The sequence below is a fragment of the Molossus molossus genome, unplaced genomic scaffold (assembly GCF_014108415.1).
Source record: "Molossus molossus isolate mMolMol1 unplaced genomic scaffold, mMolMol1.p scaffold_m16_p_21, whole genome shotgun sequence".
Classification (NCBI taxonomy): Eukaryota; Metazoa; Chordata; class Mammalia; order Chiroptera; family Molossidae; genus Molossus; species Molossus molossus.
In genome coordinates, this window is record NW_023425357.1 from 21,982,031 (window position 1) to 22,001,959 (window position 19,929).

At 51.2% G+C, this 19,929-nt stretch overlaps 1 protein-coding gene across 1 annotated transcript; it reads left to right on the top strand.

Annotated features, from left to right (window-relative positions):
- Positions 1–6,695: 6,695 nt before the first annotated feature.
- Positions 6,696–19,337, top strand: KCNG4 (potassium voltage-gated channel modifier subfamily G member 4). Its single transcript, XM_036275772.1, has 2 exons — positions 6,696–7,454; positions 18,567–19,337. Exons 1-2 carry the CDS (start codon positions 6,702–6,704, stop codon positions 19,335–19,337), a joined length of 1,524 nt encoding a protein of 507 aa, XP_036131665.1. The 5' UTR covers positions 6,696–6,701.
- Positions 19,338–19,929: the final 592 nt, after the last annotated feature.

Sequence of the window (19,929 nt, forward strand, 5' to 3'; positions counted from 1 at the left end):
ATGCACAAGCATGTCTGCAGAATACATTTCTAGGCATGTGATTGTGAACCAGGGGGTGTCGGCATATCTTCTGTTGATCAGTAGTGCCAACTGGCCCCTTGAAAGGGTTGCACCAATTGACACCGTCTCCAGCAATGCCTGAGTGAGCTAAAGTGAGCTCCGGAAAATGCATACTGAACCTCATCACTCCGGACTTCAAGCACCCATTCCCAGCCCTGCCTGTATGCTAGAATCACCTGGGCAAATTTCAAAGCAATTCTATGTGTGTGTCCCCAAACCCCAAATCTAATTTCACTGATCTAAATATGGCCCAATCATTAGAGGTTTTTTTTAAGCTCCCAGGGTGATGCTAGGTGGTTTCAGGGTAGAGAACTACCGCTTTGATCGCCAATGGCTCTCCCAGGCCAGTGTAAAGTCCACAGTTCTTAGCAAGGTAGAGAAGCCCATCATTTCTTATTCCCACCTGCGTCTCTGCTCTCTCGCTTCGTGCATCCACTACTCATGCATCAAAGTTTACCCAGGGTCCTGCTGTGGGGCGGGCTGCCCTGGCTTCGCTGGTGCGTAGTAATATATGGAGCCTCCTGGCACAGGCCTACAAGAGCCAATCGTTAGCATCTCTTCCCTCCCCAGCATTCAGCGATGTCAAGGTGTTAGCACAAAACTAATCGTGGGAAGAGTATTTACACCACAGCAATTGACAAATACGACAATCAGGACCATTTCCCCCCAGAAAGTCGGTTGTTATCATTTAACGCACATCATCATTTGTTGCCTTCTCTGCTCACTCATGGAGCACTGGGTTCTACTCCAGCACTTTTTATCTCTGTTACCAGGACGCTTGAGCTCCTATAGTCATCAATAATAGTGATGAAGGAAATAGTAATTTCTCACTGAGCATTTACCAGGTGCAAGGCCCTGAAATCAGTGCTTTCTACGCATTAACTCATTCACTCCTTACAACAAGGACTATCGTTAGCCCGCTGCTTGTGAGGCACACAGAGGAAAGGTGATGGGCCCAAGGTCACACAGCCAGGGAGCAACAGCCACAGCAGAGTAGATGCTCAATAGATGTTTGTTGGATGCATGGATGGATCCCGACTTCTAGAAGCAGGTGTTGGGGGGCCTGGCTACACAGACAAGGCAGGACCTTTTCCTCAACAAATCGCAAGCATCTCCGATGGTTGGTGTCCAACCTGCCTGCCTTACTCTCAGTCAAGACTTGTATCGCTGCTGTAACAAGTACCACACATTTAGCAGCTTGAAACAGTACAAATGTGTTATCTTACAGTTCCAGAGACCAAAATGGGTCTCACCGGGCTAAAAGATGTCCAAACCTTAATCCCTGGGACCTGCAGATATGTTACCGACATGGCAAGAGTAACTTTGCAGATGTGATTAAGAAACTAAAAATTCACAGATTATCCTGGATTATCTAGTGGGCTCAGTGTAATCACAAGGGTTCTTATAAGAGGGAAGCAAGAGGACCAGAGAAGGAGACGAGGACAGAAGCAGAAGTCAGAGTGGTGCAGCCACAAGCCAAAGAGTGCATGCGGGTGGCCCCTAAGAGCTGGAAGTGGATTCTCCCCCAGAGCCTCCAGCAGGAATGCAGCCCTGACAACACAATGATTTTAGCCCCATGATACCTGTTTTAGACCCTGGCCTCCAGAACTGCAAGATAACGCATTTGTGTGTTTTGTTACAACAGCCCAGCCATAGGAACTCATACATGGTCACCGTGGCCCAGCCCTTTATCAGAAATGCATGGCAGGCAGCAGTCCTTCAGAAGAGAGCAAGGATGGACTGGCATGGGCTGTCCTGTATCCCAGACTCCCAGGATGCTGGAAAGGGCCTGGGCTCCTTTCCCTGGTGAGCTGAGGTCAAGTGCACACAGATGGGAGGAACACAGGCAGGCAGTGGCCTTAAGCTAAAAGGTGACCAGAACTTTACCAAGCCCTGTGGAAGGATTCAGTGAATGCTTGGGTCAGGGGCTGATGGGTGTGGACACCAGGCTAAAGTCAAAGGTCCTATAGCTGGGGCCAAGGGACAGTGCTGATAGAAGGCATTGGTGCTGTGGAAAGATCACTGGACTGTGTGTCCTAACGGAGCCTGGCCCTGCCATTGACTGGCCATGGGAGCTCAGAAAATTCTCCCCCTTCTCTGGGTCTCAGTTTCTCTATGAGCTGTCAGGAGCTTGTACTAGATCAATGCCTCTCAACTTTCCTTTAAAATACCCCATGTTCATAGCAGCACTATTTACAATAGCTAAGATCTGGAAACAGCCCAAATGTCCATCAGTTGACGAATGGATAAAAAAGCAGTGGTACACATACACAATGGAGTACTATGCAGTGGTAAGAAAGAAAGATCTCTTGTCCTTTGAGATGACATGGAGGGCCCTGGAAAGTATTATCCTAAGTGAAACAAGCCAAACAGAGAAAGACAAATATCACATGATCTCACTTATTTGTGCAATATAATGAACATAACAGTCTGAGGAATGGGGCAGTCCCAGAGACGTGGAAGTGGGGTACAGACTGACAACCCCCAGTAGAGTGGGTGGTGGGGGAGAGATAAACCACAGAACTTATATGCATGTATGCATGAACAATGGACATGGACAACAAAGCTGGGGACAGGGTGGGGAGGGAGAGGGGGGGAATCAGTGGGGGAGAAAGGAGAAACATCTGTAACAAAAATTAATTAATTAATTAAAATAAAATAATACTATAAAACACAAACAAAAGAAAACAAAACAAAAAAGCACAGCAGACTTCTGTCTTCAAACAAAATCTTTCTTGTGTGACTTGAATTTGTCAACATAATATTCATAATAATAGCAAGTGATTCATTGGAACTTGCTTCATCCCAGACACTCTTCTAAGCACCTTATAAATATAAATGTATTTGTTCAGTACTCATAACAAATCAAGAGGGACATTCTATCATTTTCATTTCACATCTGAGGGAACTGAGGCACAGAGAGGTTAAGAAACTTGCTGAAGTTCACCCAGCAGGGAAGTCGTAAATTCTTGATTTGAGCCCATGCATCCTAGTTCCAAAGAGAATTGGGAGGTGGGGGAGGGGGGGTAAGTTGGGGGAGATTTAGCCAGAGGTTAAGTCCAGGTAAATAATAAAAACCCGAGACATGTGGGAGGACAGAGAGAAAGGAGGAGGGAAAAACCAGTCTGAGCTGGAAAGATCATTTTGGAGTCTGGTCAATGAGAGGTGTTACAGCAGCTGTGGAGTCTGAGAAAACTGGCGAGTCAGGGGAAGGGGGAGGAGCAGCTCCACCCCTAACAGCGCCCTGGGGTCTCTGTGAGTGGGCCAAGTGGGGAGACTGGGCCTGTGGGCCATAGCCTGTGTTGGGGTTATACCTAAAGACTTAGTGTGGGAAACTGATCAGAGCGGAGCTGACACCGTGAGGCCGGCAGTCTCCTCCCTGCGTCCTCCCTTTGTCATCGCCCATTCCGGTCCTTCCATCATTTCTGCAGAACCCTCGGGTTTCGAGCAGTACTCTTTGAAAACCACTGCCCAGGACCACCTCCATTCAATCAGCTTCTCTGAGCCTGTGCGGATTGGTTCCCATGGCCCCGGTCACAGAGAGCCCGTGGCCAGCAGCTCCTTCTGTCCACTCCAGGAGGCTGTGGAAGGCTCAGGCTCAGACCTTCCTCACTCCTGGATTCTTGAATCAGGAAAGGCTCTTTAAGTGCAGATTCCAACCAGCAAGGTGACCTTGATTGAGCAAGCCTCTTCCCCAGGCCTCTGGACCTCATCTGCAGAGCAAAGCTGATAATGATAACTCACCTTTGGAAGCCAAGACACTGAGCCTCAGAACCTCTTAAGAAAATTAAGAAGAGCCGATGTACATTGAGCACCTACATGAGAAGATGGTTTTGTAATTTCATCAATCACTTCTTTGACTGTCCTCACTTGACAGTGAGCAAGCGGAGGCCCAGAAAGGTGAAGTGACTGACCAAGGACTGAGGCTGGGACTCTGACCCTAGAAATTGTGCCTCTTCGTCCTCTCCACGACCACATGAGCCAAAACCACAGGTGGGGCCTGCTCTGTGGCTTCTGCTGTGACCCACCCAAAACCCCTTTCATGCTCATATTTTTTTATAAACAAGAAAGATAAGGCTCAGAGGTACTAAGCCACCTGCCCAAGGTCACCCAGCCACTCACACTGGAGCTGGGAATACAGGTATATGTGATTCCAGGCTCACACTTCTTCCCGGGCCATCACACATCCTCCAGAACTCCTACCCAGAGGTGGGAGGCTGGGCTTCTCTGAACATGTCCCAGACCTGGGCTGCTTCAAAGCAGCAAAAAGTTCCTCCTGCAGCCTCTAGCTGAGTACCTGCTTATCATCAGCATACCCCAAGGAGCCTCCAGGTGGCCAAGGACAGGTAGCTGCAGATGCCCTGGCCCCAGGTTCTTCTCTGCTCCTTCTGAGTTATGCTCCTCCTAGGAGGGGAGGGGAGGACAGCTCTCCTTGCTTTCCAGGCGGTTGGCAGAGGAGCGGCTGCTGCTGCTCCAGCCTGCTGCCTGGCTGATGGAGAGATTATTCCTAAGCCCTTCCCATTCCCCACCCCCCGCCCCTTGCAGGACCACACTGGCTGTCCGGTGGGGTGCAGAGCGCAGAGCCCGCGGCTGAAGCAGGACAGCTGGACCAGCTCCTTCATAGCATGAACCCCTCAGACTTTTACCTCTTGTGGGAAAAGGGGTCTCTGGGTCCTCTTAAAATCACCACCTCTCTGCCCCAGGGCAGTTCTCCAGCTGCTGGAGAGAGAGATGCTGAATGAATGGACTTCGGGTTTCTGGAGGAGACGAGGGAAGAAAGGTTGGACACTAACTCTGCCAGAAACTGCCGTGTTTGGAATTTTCTTTTCTTTCCCTTTATTTCCACCACGAACCCATCTCTTCCCGGGACATCGAGACATGGGCTCCCCTTGCCAGGCAGAGAAACAGCTGGAAACAGGCTCCCTGAGACAGAAGGGTGAGTTAAACTTCGGGGGAAGAAGTCATTGTTTGCTGGAGGGGTGGGGACATTGAAACATCGGTGGCCAAAGTGCTGTTTCGAGTGACCACTTTTCCCATGCTCTGGAAGGAGCTCTGTGTGCCGGCTGTTTCGGGAGACAGTGGATTGCAAAGTTGGGGTTGTGCAGTGAATGCAAAAAGTGCAGTTTTGAGGGTTCTAAGAAGAATCCCAGGTTGGGAGACAGAGTCCTGGGTTGGGTTTGGATTTGTTGTGTGACCTTGGATGAGTCATTTCAGCTCTCTGGGTCTTGGTTTTTGCAACTGGAAAATGAAAACGCATGGGAAGGGCTCCCTGGATTTCAGAACACTCTTCTCTCTGCAGGCTGCTCGTCTTCCTCTGGCCGTACGTTGTAAACGAAGTAATACGTGCAGAATAACCTAATGCTGCGTGGTTATAATAACCCGAGCAAGTGTGAAATGCGTAGGCTGTGATTCAACTCTTCGCTGTCTGCCTGAATCCAACTGGCTCGGAAATTAGAGGAACTTTTACTTCCATTCAGCGGCCGAGTGTTTCTCTTGATTGGAGTGCACCTTGGAATGTAAGGTTATAGATGCTCTGGAAACAGCTCTGGCTACAAAGAATAGCATAGGAAATCTTTGCAGGATGCTGAGGATAAGTATTGTGGAGGTGATTTTTCAAAGGCACGGGCTAAATCTAAAACTCTATTCTAAATCCAGCGTCCCAAATAGGTCTGAAATGAAGAGAGCATTAGATGCTCCCTCATTTTGCAGATGACAAGACCGAGGCCCAGAGAAGGGGAGTGACTAGCTCAAGGTCACACAGCAAGAGGGGCTGAGACAGCACCCAATGAACACGGAGGAGTGCTGTCATGGAGACTAAAGTCCTCCCATTGAGAAAGCAAACAAGAGGGACAAGGTGACCATTGTGGAGCTTCTCCTGAGAATCAGGTGCCATGTTAACCATGGTCACATTCTTCCTTACTTAACCTTCTGCACCTCTGTTTCCTCATCTGTAAAATGGAAATATTAATATGTACCTCATGGGGTTGTTGAGATGAATTAATATAGGGAAGTGTGTACAAGGTGCCTGGCTGGTCAGAAGCATCTAGAAGTGTTCTCCCTGTATATTACTGCGTGTAACTCTCATTGTGCACCATGAAGTGGGCACTCAAACTCCCCCAGCTGTATAGATGAAGCAAAAGGCTTAGAGTGGCTGAGCAGTCCATAAGGGGGCAGAACCTGGCAGTGAACTTGAGAACCTTAAGCTCTATTTGAACCCACTATACCTTGCAAGGTTCGTACAAGTTTTGTCATGAAATGAACAATGCAGAGATCAAAGAGGCTAAGGTACATGCCCCAGACCACACAGCCTGAAGAGGCACAGTTGTGACTTGTCCAGTTCAGGATCCAGCTCCCCAAGTCCCAGTCCACATGATGTCTATTCCGGGGAGATTCTTCCGAGCGTATGTGCTTCACCAGGAAGGGATGGCATTGTCTCCTTTTGTTCACTGACAGATCCCAGGTGCATAGTGGGTGCCCAGTGAAGCTGTGTTGGATGAAAGATTAAAAAGAATGAATAATGCAGATACAGTTGCGGGCAAGCGCACATGAGAAAATGTCTGTAACATCTGAGACTCTGCCCCGAGACTGATTTCTCCCGCGTTCCTGCTCTTTCCCCTCTGGGTGCCAGGACATCTACGGCGATGCCCATCGCTTCCAGAGTCAGGGGCCTGCATCCCCGACACCACCACTCCAGCTCCTGCAGCCCTTTGAGTCAGCTCTTGCCTGGCTCCGCGGAGCCACCACCGTCCCTCAAGGGCCTCTACTACCGCAGGGCCCGGAAGGTGGGCGCGCTGGATGCCTCCCCGACGGCAGACCTGAAGAAAGAGGTCCTGGTGAATGTCGGGGGCAGGAGGTACGTTCTCCCCTGGAGCACGCTGGATGAGTTTCCCCTGAGCCGCCTGAGCAAGCTCAAGTTCTGCCGGAACCAGGAGGAGATCGCGCAGCTCTGTGACGACTACGACGAGGACAGCCAGGAGTTCTTCTTCGACAGGAGCCCCAGCGCCTTCGGGATGATCGTGAGCTTCCTGGCGGCCGGCAAGCTGGCCCTCCTGCGGGAGATGTGCGTGCTGTCCTTCCAGGAGGAGCTGACCTACTGGGGGATCGAAGAAGCCAACCTGGAGAAATGCTGCCTGCGGAAGCTGCTGAAGAAGCTGGAGGAGCTGGCCGAGCTGCGCAGGGAGGAGGACCTGCAGCGGCAGAGGGAGGCGCGGGGCCCCGCGGCGGACCCCTCGCGCTGGGGGCTCTTCATGAACTGGCTGCGGGAGGTGGTGGAGAACCCACAGTCGGGGCTGCCTGGGAAGGTCTTCGCTTGTCTGTCCATCCTCTTCGTAGCCACCACAGCGGTCAGCCTGTGTGTCAGCACCATGCCCGACATGAGGGCTGAGGACGACAAGGTAGGTGACTTCTGACCAGGGTCTACCTCTCCATCGGGCACAGTGCCCAGGGCCCACGGGACTTAGGGCTCATGAAAACATATAATGTCTTTGAAAGAAAAGAATATTATCCAACATTGATTATGTTCAATTTTAGACCCACGCAGTTATAAAAGAGAATCTTTTATGTAGTTTTTTTTGGGGAAGAGGCCCACAAAGGCCAGAGTACCGTGGGCCCGTGAAAGTCATGCGGTGGCCCTTCCTCTGGAGTGAACCCCAGACATTGATGAGGACACCTCTGCTCTTAGTGGGTCTGGCAGGTCCAGCCTCATGGCTCCTGGCTCTGTGACCACCAACTGCTTCATTTCTCCGAGTCTCAGTTTCCTCCTCCATAAAATGGGTACCATTTCTATGGAGTCCTACACATTCAAGGCGCTCGTCATGGGCTGACTGAGCAGCTGTTCTGTGCCATGCACTGTGCCAGGCCAGAAACCCCTGACTTCTTGAGCCATCACGCAGTGGGTATCCCAACTCCATTTCCAGACGAGGAAACAGGGGCGCAGGGAGGGCATTTAGCTTCCTCAAAGTTACAGAGTAAACATGCCGGTGGTGGCAGAGATGCTCTGCCCTCCGTTTTCCTGCTGCTTACTTCACTCCAGAGTTTCTCGATCAGTCCTACTGAACGGGCAACTGAGAGATGCGCTAACTTCTAAGCGACTCCGCCCCAGGAGGCCAGAGCAAACATGTTTCTTGCCTACTCCTGCACTCTCTTTCCAGGAGCTATGGGGAGCCCAAGCCCCTCAGGGGGTCAGATGGTGTGAGAAACGAGATAAGAATCTAACATTTTGTTGGGAAGGGTATTGGAGAGCTTTAAACTGAGACCTGGGTTGTTTCCTAATTTATAATGCTTCTCCTGCCTGGCTCTATATTCCTTCATAGCTCACCATTACCCCAACTTATAGAGCTTACATTATAGTACATGGAGGGAGTCCTTAAAGGAAACGCATACATAAAACAGTCCACCCTGTAAATGACCCACAACCACTGTCAGTCCATGTGAGTTCCCTTCCCTTAAAGATATATTCCAGGGCGGTATGGTAGGGGGAGAGAACTTTCCAGATAGAAAGGACTTAGATGGAGAACCAGCTGGTTCCTCTCACAGAACAGATGCTCAATAATTATTTGTCTAATAAAATGTATCTTATTCAACTTATACACGTTTAGTCCTAACCTCATGTTCGACTTTCAAATGGCTTTTTCTCCCCACGGAGGACTATAGCTCCCATCGTAGGCATGCTTTCTTTCTTCAGCACGATGTCACGAGATTGAAGACCCTGCTCGTTCACAGAAATATTTACACATGGACACTGCAGTAAAAAGATTAGGATAAAATAAATGGCCTTTGTCCCCCATTCCTGGAGGATGCCCTTGATCCCAGTAGCTGAGGAGGGACCCCTGGATTTCCACCAGCCTGTTCCTCTTAGGGATTGCCAGGGAGCTAGAATTAAGACTGTGCAGAGGGCCAAGGTCTTTTCGAAGCGTACTGCTTTGAAAATTACTCAGGGTACGCACCCGAGCTTGTTTAATGGAAACTCGGAAAATCAAATCAGAGGTGGGCGAGAGGGCGCAGCACCAGGCGGCCCCACGCCTGAGCGCACCAACCAGGCTGCCATTTCTACTTCTGGGGTAAGAGGGGTGTCACCTTGTGAAACCGCCTCTCTGTGTGCTGCCTGGGGGAGTCTGGGAGGCGTGGCCCTCAAAATGAGTGTGTCTATTTCCCTGTTCCAACACTAATAATAATTTAGAAAGCCAGGATGCTGAGGACGAAGCTGACTTTGTTCGTTCAAGATCACGTCCTTACATTTACATTAAAAGGTGATGTTCTCTCCCTGACACACATGCCTGGTGTTTTATTTCTGCCCTCAGGGATGTCAGTCTGAAAGCGGTGATTCAGAGGACTGGCTGGGGATGCTGGTCATGCCGGCAGGCTGCTTCTGGGGGGCAGGCGGTGCAGCGAGGCTTGGGGCCCAAGCAGTCCCGAGGGGCCTTGGCACCATCTGTTCAGATGAATAAATGCCACCTGTGGGGACAAAACACCCAGGGCTCTGTTCCACAGAACCCCTCCATCTGACTCCAGAGAAGTGTTAACGCTAGGTCGGAGAGTTAGAAGACAGCCGGAGAAAACAGTCTTTCTTTTCCTTTTCCTTCTAACTTCTCATAGCAACATCCCTTGGAGTGAAAGGTCTGTGCCTGAAATTGCAAATTAAAATGGAGGAAGGAGGAGGCAGTATAGACAGAAAAGACCAAGCCAAGTGCCTAAGCACCGCTTGAAGTATTGGGACCTTGCTGGGTTTCTTAGGGGAGCTCATTTCCAAGGGGATGAAAGAACCATGCTTATCAGGCACCCCTCACGAGGCTGGCATTTGATAGAACAGAGTCCTTGCAGCAGCTTTGGATACTATGTCTGCCCCCATTTTACAGATGGAGAAACTGAGACTCCGGGAAGTTTGATCACTTTCTTAAGCTCACAGTATGTGGCAGAGCCAGGATGCGCACTCGGCTCTGCTTGGCTCTGAAGCCATCTTCCAATGCTCGGCCACTCTGCCTATAGTCCAGACCCTTGGCCCCTGTAGCACTTAGCGTTTTGGAGGCAGCCAGCCCCTGGGAAGTGCTTCTCTGTCTGGTGTGATGGTTCAGACTGCAGGTGCTCTGGGATTGAATCTGGGCCTCCCCTTTTCTGAACTCATCGATCTCAGAAAAATCAACCTTGTCGAGCCTCAGTTTCCTTATCTGTAAAATGGGGGTGCTATTAGCCCTTTCCTCCAGGAGTCACGGTGAGTTATTTGCGTAAGCAGTTGGAACAATGCTCACTAAGTGGTAGTTGTCATCATTATTCACTCATTCAGTACCAGTTAACAGGAAATCACATTTATTCTTTTATTCATTAATAATAGTTGTTGCGTGACTATTAACTATATTTTTCTAGGTGCTGCAGATAAGACACATTTTTTATGGGTTTTTTTTTTTTGGTATTTTTTTTTTTTACCACTCTTCCCTCACAAGCTGCCTGACGATTTCTGTGTGTGTGGGGGGGGCTCTGGCGTGGCCCCTCCGTCGTTCCCTAGTCACACCCAGGAACTGACCCCTGCCCTCCAGGTCCCACCCTCGGGCACCCACTTTACTCTTCCCCCTTTCGGGACTTTGGCTCCCATCAGCCCACCCCGCCCCCCTTCCCCAGACCCTCTGTGCTTCTGCTGGTGCTGCCCGCTGGCCCCTGGCCCCAAGAACACCTGGGGTGGCGAACGCACCTCCTTCTGTTTGGGATCTTGAGGGTACACATTGGGAGACCCCAGCCACGGCTGCTTCAGGGGCCGGTGTTCGTAGCTCGTGATCACATTATTTATGTTTTTGAAGCTTGTATTCTGAGCATCCCTGCTCCATTTTTAAAAATTGAGGTGGAATTCACATAGCATAAAATTAACCATCTTAAAGTGAGCAATGAATTCAGTGGCAACTTATTTATTTTACTTTATTATTATTTTTAATCCTCACCTGAGGATATGTTTCCATTTATCTTCAGATAGAGTGGGAGGGAGAGAGACAGAGAGAGAGGCACCGATTGGTCGCCTCCCACAGGACCCAGGACTGAACTGCAATCAAGGTATGTGCCCTTGACTGAAATCAAACCCGAGACCCTTAGGTCCACGGGCCACTGAGCCCAACCGGCCAGGGCTTCAGTAGCAGTTTAGTACATTCACAGTGTTGTGCAGCCAAGACCTCTGTCACATTCTGAAAGAAAACCTATACCCATTAGGCAGTCACCCCCCATCCCTCTACCCCACAGCCCAGCCCCAGCCCTTGGCAACCACCAGTCTGCTTTCTGTCTCCATGGATTTCCCTCTTCCAGACATTTCACATACACGAAATCCTACAACACATGGCCTTTGGTTTCTGGCTTCATTCACTTAGCATAATGTCTTCAAGACCTATCCATGTTGTAGCGTGTGTCAGTACCTCCTTTTTGGGGCTGAGTAATATTCCACTGTCCGTTACGCCACAATTTGTTTACCCATCCATTTGGTGAAGAATGCTGCAATTTCCCAGGTTCTTTGCTTCCCTCTGCGCAAGTCCCCTGCAAAGATCATCAACTCTGTCATTCATTTCTAGGGCCCTTCCACATGGCCTCAGTTCTTGCCGGGCAGCTCTGCTAGTCAGAGCACTTTTCCTCCCTCTGGGGTAGACTGAAGGGCATGCATTCCTCCTCTCTTGACCTCTTCCTTCCTCTTTACTGTTACTGAGCTACCCCAACAGCTGCAGACAGACAGAATCTCATCATGGAAAGGAGCCAGAATCTCTACTTTGCTAGTCCTGGATTCAAATCCCAGCTCTGGCGCTCCCTGGCTCTGTGCCTCTGTTTTCTCACCTATCGAAGGGGATAATGAGGGTGGGGGTAGGGTTGAACGATCCTATTTATCCATCGCTGGCATGGAGTGAACCTCGCTGCTTCTACCCACCCTTTGGGACTCAGCTCACACCCCTTCCACCTGCTCATCTGCTTTGCTCATCAACTTCTCTCCCAGTTCCACAGCGCCTGGTTGACTCAAATGTCTTCTCTATTTCCAGTGCCCATCGCCATCTTTCATGCAATCCATAGATCTTCACTGAGGGCCTACTCTGTGCTGGGGACTCAGTGTGGCCAGTACAGGCACAAACCTGCTCTCTCTACCTGCCTGGCAGCCTTTGTCTATTTCCCTCCCACCTACGACTCTGCTCCTGTCCCAGAGGTCTGCTCGATGCAGACACTGGATTGCAGCTGTGCACAGTGCCCCGGGTCACAGAACCGTGGTGGGGTTTAGGGTGGGACAGCGGGACACCCTCTGCTTCTCTCTGCCCCTCCCACCCTGTACTGTGGCTTAGGCATCTCGCTAAGGTAAAGGGCTGGGGTAGGAGGGCAGAGTGATCTTTGAAAGACCAGGTGGAACCATGGGGACTCCTCGCATTTGCAGCAGGCTGCTAGAGGCACACCTGGGGGAAATCACAGGCAGGCAGGAGGGAGGCCTGAGATGCGGAATGGAGCCGCGGGACCAGCGCTGAGCTACAGAGGAGGTGAGAAGTAGCTGAATCTGGCCCTGTTCCCAAAGGGGAGCTGGCAGGCTGCTGCAGGTTCCGTGAGGGCCTGTTCCGGAAGTTCCATCTGGGAGCGACGCAGAGCCCAATTCTTGCCCTTGGAGCTTTTCCCGCACCCTTCTGTCTCTCCCAGCAGTGCCTGCCAGCTCCCCTTGGGAATGCGGCCAGTGCCCTCCTCATGTGGGTGCAACTCAGCCTTGGGGCTGCAGTCTCTACCTCCTGCCTTTAATAAAAAGCCTCGTGCTGGAGCCAGCGTCTCCTCCCAGCTCCGTAAAGAACAGCCTGCTCTCTGGAGCGTCTCTGTGTTCGGTGGCATTTGGTGATTGCTCTAGGGAGTTCTTCTTAACCGGCTCTTTTGGGTTTTGGTGTTCTCCCCAGCGTAGTGTCCCTGTGTGCTGGCCAACAAGAAGTGCTCCTCATTTTCTGGATGGGCCCCACCTTTCCTGAGTCCGTAGTTCACCCTGTTCCTCCTGCCTAGTCATGCTCTCCCTCCGTCTCTGCATCCAGTTCCCGGTCCCCATCTGCTTGGCTCCACGCTTCTCAGGGCCCCTGTCCCAGGGTGGGGGCGCGGGCGCAGCCAGGAGGAGGGAGTGCAGGGGAAGGGAAGACCTGGGGAGAGGGGCGGGCTTTGGCTCAAGGCAAGGGGGACTTGTGAAGAGGGTTCTGGAAGGGGCGTAAGGAGGCAAGAGATGGCAAAGAGGAACAGGAATGAATCAGCATGGCCAGGCCCAGAGAAGTGTCAGAGGAATCGGCCCGGATGAGGCCAGGGCCAGAGGCACGAAAGGGGAATCACAGGCAGCAAGGAGGGAGGGAGGGGAGGAGGGAGGCCTGAGCTGATGAGTGGAGCTGTGGGACCAGTACTGGGCTAAGGAGGAGGTGGGAAGTGGCTGAATCTGGCCACGTTCCCCGGGGGAGCCGGCAGGCAGGCATTGCCGTGAGAAATGACAAGGGAGGGGAAAGCTCCAAGGTCAAGGGTTTGGCCCTGAGTCCCTCCCAGACAGAACTTCTAGAACCAGCCCCACTGATGCGGCAGCAGTCTGCTGGGAAGCCTGCCCAGATGGTCCCCAGGACAGTGGCTGTGCCCTCAGAAAGCCCTGCCCACCCTCAGACCCCAGAGCCCTTCAGAGTGGTTCTCTGGAACTAAGAAATCGGGGCAAGGCTGTGGGAACCCCACTCACAGCTTCCTCACCCAGGACGGAGTCAGCCTCTCCAGATTCAGACTCTGGTTTCTTTTATATTAAGATATAATTCACACACTATAATATTAATCCTTTTAAAGTGCACAAATCAGTGGGTCTTAGTATATAGCTGTGCACTCATCACCACTATTAATTTCAGAACATTTTCAGCACATAAAGGCACCCTGCACACACTGTAAGCTACTCCCCATCCCTCCAGCCCCTCAGACCCAGGCAACCATGAATGTACTTTCTGTCTCCCTGGATTTGCCTTTTCTGGACATTTCATATGAACAGAACCATACAATCAATATCTGGCCTTTTGTGTCCGGCTTCTTTCACTGAGCATAAGGGGTTAAAGGTTCATCCATGTTGAAGCATGACCAGTACTTCATCATTTTTCATGGCTGAATAATATTCCATTGTACGAGTACACCCAGTTCATGGACTGTTCATCCATTCTTCAGTTGATGGGCATTGCGGTTGTCTCCACTTTTGGGCTGTATGAACAGTGCTGCTATGGATGTTCAGGTACAGGTTTTGGTGTGGATGCCTGTTTTTAGCTCCTTCGAGTATACACCCAGGGATGGAATTGGTGGGTCAGAGAGCAAATGTGTGCTTGACTTTTTGAGAAACCACCAGCCTGTTTTCCCTAGCAGCTGTACTATTTTACATTCCCAGCAGCAATGTTTGGTGGCTCTCATTTCTCCACCAACACTGTTATATTTTGTCTTTAGAATCCTAGTCATCCTAGTGCGTGTGGAGTGGTATTACATTGTGCTTTTGATTTCTGACCCTGTTTGGTTTTGTTTTTTCAACTTTTCATGATGAAAAATTTCAGGCATTCACAAAGTAAACAGAATAATACAATGTACCCCAAGTACCCACAACTCAGCTTCCACATTTGTCCACATCTGCTATTCTTTTTTTGTTTTTGTTTTTGTGGTATGTGCCCCTAGCAGGAACTGAACCCGGGACTCCCTGGTCCACAGGCCAACACTCAACCGCTGAGCCAAACTGGCCAGGACCACATCTGCTATTCTTTTACTCTCTCTCCATCCCAGCCCCAGTTGCTTATTATAATTCATTTTATAAGTAAAATTTATATGCATTGAAATGCACAATGTATTTAGCTGTACAGTTTAACAGTTGGATAGCTCCATCACCCCAGAAAAAATTCTCTCATGTCCCTCCACAGTCGATCCCTACCCACCTAATAGCAGCTACTGTTTGGATGATGTTGCCCACCTGTTCTTGAACTTCACATAAATGGAGGTATGCATCTGGCTTGTCTAGCCCCACATCCTGTCTGTGAGATTCGTCCATGTGGTTGCATCGCTCACACCTCCAGCCTTCTCAGGCGGACTCACACTCTTCCCTGCATGAGGGAGACAGAGCACTCCTCACTGATGTTGGTGACAAGGCCCTCCCAGGACCGAGGGGGTTCTGGTGACCTGGGACTTTCCATACTCAAATCCACACAGTTCTGGGTGATCCAGGATGAATTGTTCTCCCCACCTTCATATAATAACCAGAGCGCTGGCCGGTGTGACTCAAGTGGTTGGGCGTCATCCCACGCACAGAAAAGTTGCTGGTTCAACTGCCAGTCAGGGCACATGCCTGGGCTGAGGGTTTGATCCCTGGTGTAGGGGGCATGCAGGAGGCAGCCAATCAGTGTTTTGCTCTCACATTGATGTTTCTCTCTTTCTTTTCCTCTCTCTAAAAATCAACTCCCTCGGAGAGAAAAAAGTAACATTTCTTTCCTTTCTGTCTGTTTTTCTTCAAGTATTGACTGGTTGGGAATTATTTCCTGAGCCAGAGCCCCATAAATCCCCGCTGCCCCAACGCTGGCTGCCCAAAGGGCATTTCTCTGGGACCAGGGCTGGGAGGTTGGTTTAAGGATGCGGAGCGGAGCTGCAGCGCAGGGGTGACTCGGCAGAGCGAGCCTGCTGCAGTGCGGGGAGGTGGCCAGGACAGCCAGGGCCAGGCCACAGGAAGGAGTGTCTGGTGCATGCCCTGAATATCCAAACGCCAGCACCAGAGGCAGAGAGAGGACCCACAGAGCCTTCTCAGGAGTCACCTTCCTGAGCTACTGGGTCACTGGCCTGGAACAGTTATTCCCGGTCACTGCAGGCTCTCAAGCCAGGAAGAAAACTCCCAGAATGTCAGTGATGAGAGAGGCCTTGTGGGGAGAATCTGGCGCAGAGTCTGAAAAACTTCCAGGTAGCTCTGAGTCAACGGAGGGTGGGGTGGAGGGGGTCGCCTAAATGCAGATTCCTGGGCCCCAACCCAGGTTTTGATGTTGTGATGGGCCCCCAAGGATCTGCATTTATAACAAACGTCCTGGGGGATTCTGATGCAGGGGGTTCTACTTCCGCTTTGAGAAATACTGGTTCTGTTCCAACCCCTTTGGTGGAAATTGGAGCCAGAGAAGGGCAGTGACTGCTGCTTGGTCACACAGCAAACCTGTAGCAGGATTGATGAACCAGGATCCTACACGTCTGAGCCCTCCAGGACCCTGAAGCAAACCCGGGCAGCGCAGCAAAGACCCCTCAGTGTATTGGAGAACTTCCTCAGGTTCCTGTAGAATCTGATGATAGGAGGATCCTGTTACCCTTAAACTAACCAGGCAGGCTATGTCTGTGACCAGTCACTCATCTCATGAAGAGAGCCAGGAAGCAGAACGTGCCTGCAGGCGCCACAGCCTGCTCCCCGCCTTACGTGCATCGTTTCCACGCATCACAGCTTTCAGGGCAGAGACCTGAAAGTCCAGAGGGGCGAAATGACATGCCTGAGTTAGCGGAAGTGCGGGATTTGAACCTGGGTCACAGACACTCTGGACTCCACACCCTCAACAGCACTCCCACCGCCTCCCACCCCTTCAGTAGACCAGACACAGGTCAAGAGAGAAAGCTGCCCAGCCCTGGACAGGCAGACAGAGCTCAGAACGGACCAGCCCGTTTCTCTTCCTCCAGCAGCCAGACATAAAGGACATTTCCACTTAGTATTCCTGTGGGCCCAGGCACTGGAAATAATTTCTTTTTCCACTTCAGAGCTCTTTAATCCAAAGAAAACTACGGTTGTCAACATCTTGCTTTTCACTCGGGCAACTGGCTTCGGTCATTCATTTAGTCATCCATCATAAATATAAATATATTAAATACACACACACATATACATACATACATACATACATATATATAATATTTAGAGTCAGGTTCTCCACTCTGGCTTTACATTAGAATCATCTATGAGGCTGCTGGAACATTCTACTGCTCAGGGTCCAACCTAGATCAATTACAGAATCTCTGCGGTCCCAGCCCAGGCATCAGGATTTTTTCAAAGCTCCCGGGTGATTCTGCTGTGCAGCCAAGTCTGCACAGGACCAGCGCCTCTCAAACTTTAACATGCATACAAATCACTGGGGGTGGGGTGGGGGGGTCCTTATTAAAATGGGGATTCTGATTCCTCAGGGATGGGGTACAGCCCAAGCTTCTGTGTTTCTAACAGGCTCCCAGGACAGGTGGATGCTACTGGTCAGAGGACCACACTGAGTAGCAGAGGGGCCGGTGGAACTCTGTTAGAAGCCAGAGGCAGGGCATGTGAATGACACAACAATGAATCCACAACAGCCTAGCTGGGATCCCCCAGACAACCATGTGAACAGTTGCAATCCATGTCACAGGGCCATTCTAGGGGTGTGGGAGCCCTCTCTGCCCCACTAGCCTCTAAGCCCCCAGAAACAACATCTGCTCCTCTAGTCCTTTACCCCACTCAGGGCCTGGCACAAGGTGAACCCTTTAGGCATTTTTGTTGGATGAATGAATGAGGGATGCCAGGCAAAGAAGTCACAAAACAGTTGACCATGTACTCTGTGAGCTCAGGCAAGTCATTTCACTGCACGGAACTGCGTCCTGGGGCTGCTCACAGCATCACTGCGGGGCGTGCGTGACAGCACGAGAGCCGTGCCTGGTGCACAAGAAGGGCTTTCCTGGGAAAGGTGAAGGTTGGCCGCTATAACAAAGAGGCCCCAAGACAGAATGGCTTTCAACAAAACAGAAGTTGATTTCTCTCCCAGAGAGGAATCAAGGTGAGTGGGCAGCTCCCGTTATGAGGTCCGGATGTGTTCTCTATCCCGATGCTCCATCCTCCCTGGGGCACTGGTCCCATCTGCTGGTTCCAAGCTGAGTTGCAGGACCACATGGGTTGTCTTGGCTCTCAGGGGAGAGAGTGTGCAGGAGTTCACAGCAACATCTTAAGTTCTGGGACCAGAGGTGGCATACATCACTTCTGTTTACATTCCACAGGGGGCGGACTTCGTTATTTGGCAACACCTAGCTGCAAGGGAGATTGGAAAGAGCGTCTCTGAGCAGCTAGGTGCCAGCCCCAACTTGGTAACTATGTACAAAGGGGGCTTTGGGCCCTGGCCGGTTTGGCTCAGTGGTTGGAGCGTTGGCCTGCGGACCAGAGAGTCCCAGGTTCGGTTCCCACTAGGGACACATACCAAAAACAAAAACAAACAAACAAACAAAAAAACACACAAAAAAAGGGGGCTTTGGTGGACAACAATGAGCCTATAGCACAGCTCAGTTGAGATAGATAATATATATAGAATAAAGAGAGAGTATATAGTACATATAGAATATATTTAATATGTTGAATCTATAAGTGGAGTCAATATCTATATCAATATATATCAGTATTCCATATATATCCACTGATATTGCTATCGATATAGATATGCGGCATCGCTCTTGGGCGTGGTGACTTCCCCCATTTCCAGTGCTGTTGCCCATCCTCTCCGCCCTGTGTTTTGTTGCTTCTCTAGGGTGAGTGCTCTCAGAAGTGCTACTATATTTTCATCGTGGAGACCGTCTGCGTGGCGTGGTTTTCTCTGGAGTTCTGCCTGCGGTTTGTTCAGGCCCAGAACAAGTGCCAGTTCTTCCAAGGGCCGTTGAACATCATCGACATCCTGGCCCTCTCCCCCTATTACGTGTCCCTGGCGGTGTCTGAGGAGCCCAAGGAGGATGACGACAGGCCTAGCGGGAGCTCGTACCTGGAGAAGGTGGGGCTGGTGCTGCGCGTGCTGAGGGCGCTGCGCATCCTCTACGTGATGCGCCTGGCCCGCCACTCGCTGGGGCTGCAGACTCTGGGCCTCACCGTGCGCCGCTGCACGCGTGAGTTCGGCCTGCTCCTCCTCTTCCTCTGCGTGGCCATCACGCTTTTCTCCCCTCTGGTCTACGTGGCCGAGAATGAGTCCGGGCGGGTCCTGGAGTTCACCAGCATCCCGGCCTCCTACTGGTGGGCCATCATCTCCATGACAACGGTGGGCTACGGAGACATGGTGCCCCGCAGCGTGCCGGGCCAGATGGTGGCCCTTAGCAGCATCCTGAGTGGGATCCTCATCATGGCCTTCCCAGCCACGTCCATCTTCCACACCTTCTCGCACTCCTACCTGGAGCTCAAGAAAGAGCAGGAGCAGCTCCAGGCCCGCCTCCGCCGCCTGCAAAACGCCACCACAGCCAGTGAACACGAACTCCTGAAAGATATGGATGACCTGGTCCTGGAGGACCCCACCTCCCCCATCAGATACCTTTAACTCAAAACCCTTCAGGAATGCACCAGGACTTCAACCCACAGCCCTCGGCCGACATCGGCTCTAGAACAGCAGGCATAGAGACCATATAGTGGTACGTTTCTAGAGCTCAGGGGCAGCTCCTGAGGCTAAGGGGGGCTCAACACCAAAAATGGGGTGGCTGTGATTCCTAACCCTCCTAGACGCCGTGGTCCAGGCTGGCCTGATCCATGTCACTTGTCTATTCTTCTCTCCCTGCCCATCCCACACCTAGTTTTACAGGGTTAGATCAGTCTCCATTCCCATTTCCTTCCCAGCAGAGTCTTCAACATCCTAAGCTGGGTCCAGACTCCTGCAGAACTGAGCCTATAGAATTCCATTCCTCCCCAAAGGCTCTCATTCTTAAACCACCCCAGCACCAGAACCTGGAGTCCGGTCGCTGCAAACCCATTCTTCTGCTCATCAGCACCAACAGTTTTCCTAATGTAGCCACCTTCCCCCAGCTCTGGAAGTTCTTACCCAAGAAGGCAGACCTGGCCTCCCTGCATTCAGTTGCACAGTGGCTGCCAGCCTGCCATCCTTCCTGAGTTGCCTGGGACCTGGGCAGAAGTGCCAC

Coding starts and splice junctions, on each gene's coding strand:
- KCNG4 (XM_036275772.1), top strand. CDS start 6,702: ATGCCCATCGCTTCCAGAGTCAGGGGCCTGCATCCCCGACACCACCAC. Junction 7,455..18,566: donor TGAGGGCTGAGGACGACAAG/GTAGGTGACTTC, acceptor TTGCTTCTCTAG/GGTGAGTGCTCTCAGAAGTG.